The sequence below is a fragment of the Poecilia formosa genome, unplaced genomic scaffold (assembly GCF_000485575.1).
Source record: "Poecilia formosa unplaced genomic scaffold, Poecilia_formosa-5.1.2 Scaffold202, whole genome shotgun sequence".
Classification (NCBI taxonomy): domain Eukaryota; kingdom Metazoa; phylum Chordata; class Actinopteri; order Cyprinodontiformes; family Poeciliidae; genus Poecilia; species Poecilia formosa.
In genome coordinates, this window is record NW_006800141.1 from 942520 (window position 1) to 945392 (window position 2873).

At 39.0% G+C, this 2873-nt stretch overlaps 1 protein-coding gene across 8 annotated transcripts in view; it reads right to left on the reverse strand.

Moving 5' to 3' along the window:
• The window catches only part of tnr (tenascin R (restrictin, janusin)), a 174691-nt gene that overhangs the window by 40377 nt on the left and 131441 nt on the right, over window positions 1-2873 (reverse strand). For 6 of the 8 annotated variants that reach the window (XM_016679108.1, XM_016679106.1, XM_016679107.1 and 3 more), the window contains one exon: window positions 360-626. The exons of the other annotated variants lie outside the window; for them this stretch is intronic. In XM_016679108.1, coding sequence (XP_016534594.1) covers window positions 360-626 — 267 coding nt within the window. The remainder of the gene's footprint in view (window positions 1-359; window positions 627-2873) is intronic. 8 annotated transcript variants of the gene reach the window in all.

Below are 2873 nucleotides of genomic sequence, written 5' to 3' on the forward strand. Positions count from 1 at the left end.
AGTAATTTCACATATGCCCTAGTAATAAAATTGTCCATCATTTACATTTTTGAAAAATTGCTTAAAAAAAGGAAGACATTGATTTTCATAACTTCTGATTTAAAAAAAAACAAAAAAACAATTTATTCTGAGAAGCTGTTGCTTTGTATTAGGTGAAGTTAAGTGAGTGTAGTAATTTGGATTTTCCCTGGATTAAGAGTGTTATTTCGGAAAAAAAAAAAAAAGTTTCATGAAAGAAACACTTTACAAGCAATTATTAAAATAAGCTGCCAATTCCGTTTTGCTTTGAAAAAGTCACAAATGCTGAAAACTGTATGCATCCATGGCACACACAGCACATTTCAGACTGAGCAGCTCACCTGTCCTGAGGGATGCCGTAAGGGGCTCAGAGGTAACATCCCCTTGTATTGTGATTAAACTGAACGTGTAGTGAGTGGACGGCAGCAGGCCCTGGACCAGTGACCTCGTCTTGGAGCCATCTAGTGTCACCTTAGAAGTGTCTGTCCCGTCAGCAGAGCTGTAGCTCAGAATGAAGAGGTCAGCGGGTGGCGCTGGGGCACTCCATGCCACCAACACTGAATCTGACGTCCCTTCCGACAGGTAAAGGTGGGTTACAGGCCTGATCCCTGGAGGAACGGGGGTTTAGAAGTCACTCGGTAGCGTTCAAGAACAGGTTAAAATTCCAGCGGCGAATGAGAGGCGGTAAGGGACAAACAGTCGCAAGATGAATGGAAATGAGTGTCAAAGCCATGCAATGATGGATGGGAGCGCTCTAGGATGGTGTAATAGATTCCTTATAATAAAGTTGAGAAGATTAGACTTGATGAACAAGGTGAGTCAGAGCAAACCACAGTCATGTGGCAATAATGATTTAATTGGTCATGAAATGGAGAAACTAATGAGATTACCCGCAATAATGATGAAGATGTGACGGAACTGTGAAAGCGTGATAACAGCAGATGCTGCCGTCATGTTGTCCGACCCAAACGGGAGCTAATGTAATATATATATGAATCTCCTCCAAACACAACAAGAGGCTCATTTGATTAGCCACGTGTGGATTCATACGGCAGGAGAAATATAGCAACAATAACTCTTCCTCAACTGATTAATCCAGATGAAACGCATACTGAACAGATCTTTTGCCGTCAATCGTTGCATTAAAGCTGCATTATTATTACTACTATTACAATTATTACAATTATTACTGACCTACATCCACAAATGTCGGTTTGAGCCGCCAGCTTTTGTCTTTCACGGACTGCAGTGATAATTTACTTCAATGCTGTCAGCAGAAATGTGTGTGCCACGCAGACTTCTTTGTCCTACTTAATGATGAGCCCCAGTTGTCCTTCTTTAGAGTAGCAGGAAAAAGTTAGGAAGCAAAAAGTGCTATCCGAAGAAATATTTTGTTGAAGTTATTTCTTCAGAATAAACTTAAATATTGCAAAAAGAATGACCGTGGTTATGATGAAATGTGCTGTATTTTTTTATTTATTTATTTATTTGAATTGAGATGACAGTATGACAGTAAACCAATCAGAGAGTTGATACAAACTGCCTAGTATTTAAACAAATGTTGTCGGTTTTTAATTCAGCAGTGTTTTATCTTTTTTTTTTCCTAAAATCTGGACGCAAACAAACTAGCCTTTGAAAGAAACTCCTGCATAATTGAGTGAACCTAACAATATCTTTCAAAAGTAATAATTAATTAGTTAAATAATCCCTGGTTAATGTGGTGAAACATTATCAATAGTTGATTAAAAGAGTGGTAAAGGTGGTGTTGATCCACAGACGGCCCCTGACATATTTCATTGGTTTTGCTATCACAGGTTTCCCTGAGTGCAAACAGTTTCTGCCAATAGGCCAAGCGGTGAATGAAAAGATGACAGACACATCAATAGTTTTCCCCTGAATTTTTTGATCCGTCATTTTATCTTGTCCTTATCTCTTGGCGGGTGGTTAAATTGAAGTTACCCAAGAAGCCATGGTAAGAAGAGCAGAAAGACGATGAGGGTGATGGTAATGATGATGATGTAGTGATAGCGACGACTGCCAGTCTGCCACGATGGTAGCAGTGAACAAGAAAGCAGATGATGAGGGTGATGATAATGACAGCAGAGAAGACAGTGGTGCCCGTCATTTGGACATCATCCTTTGTGTAAGCAAAGACCACATCAAGCTTTTTACAAAAGTAACAAAGAGCCTACAGAGGTGAGAAGAATGACAGATAATCTGACGTGCTCTGATGGACAGACTTTGTGACAAAAAAAGAAAAAAAGAGGAAACTGACTGAATGCAAAGAAATGACATCAGGCTTAGAAACAAGACGACAGTGTGGAAAGGCAACCATGAGAACGCTGTGCTGCACAGAATCCAGCAAAAACAAAGTCAAATACATTTGGATGCAAAACAGAGGCATAGTAAGGAAACACTTGTAACAACCTCATTAACTGACTTGAATAATTTATCTCTGCTAATTGCTTCTTCAAAGCCTTTAAGGTCCTCTGTTTTCTTTTAACATGGCGCACCTTACCTGCAGCCACACTTTAGTTCATTATAGTCACAGTTTGCTTGATTATGCAGCAGCATCTTTAGACCAGTCTCTAGCTTCTGTAGTAATTGGCTGATCTTTCATGTCTCTGTCTATGCACAGACTCTTGGGAATTCATTTATCTCATGTATTTTTGTTGATTGAGAGACTTAAAGTGATACTGGCAAGAAAAGTTTCAGTAAAACTGCAAAAAAGAAAAAAAATCATTTATTATTTATCAATAAGAAAAAAAAAATCCATCGACTCTAGGGCTGAAAGGATTCCTCGAATGATTCGAGTACCTCGATTACTAAAATTCCTCGAGGAAAATTTACCTGCC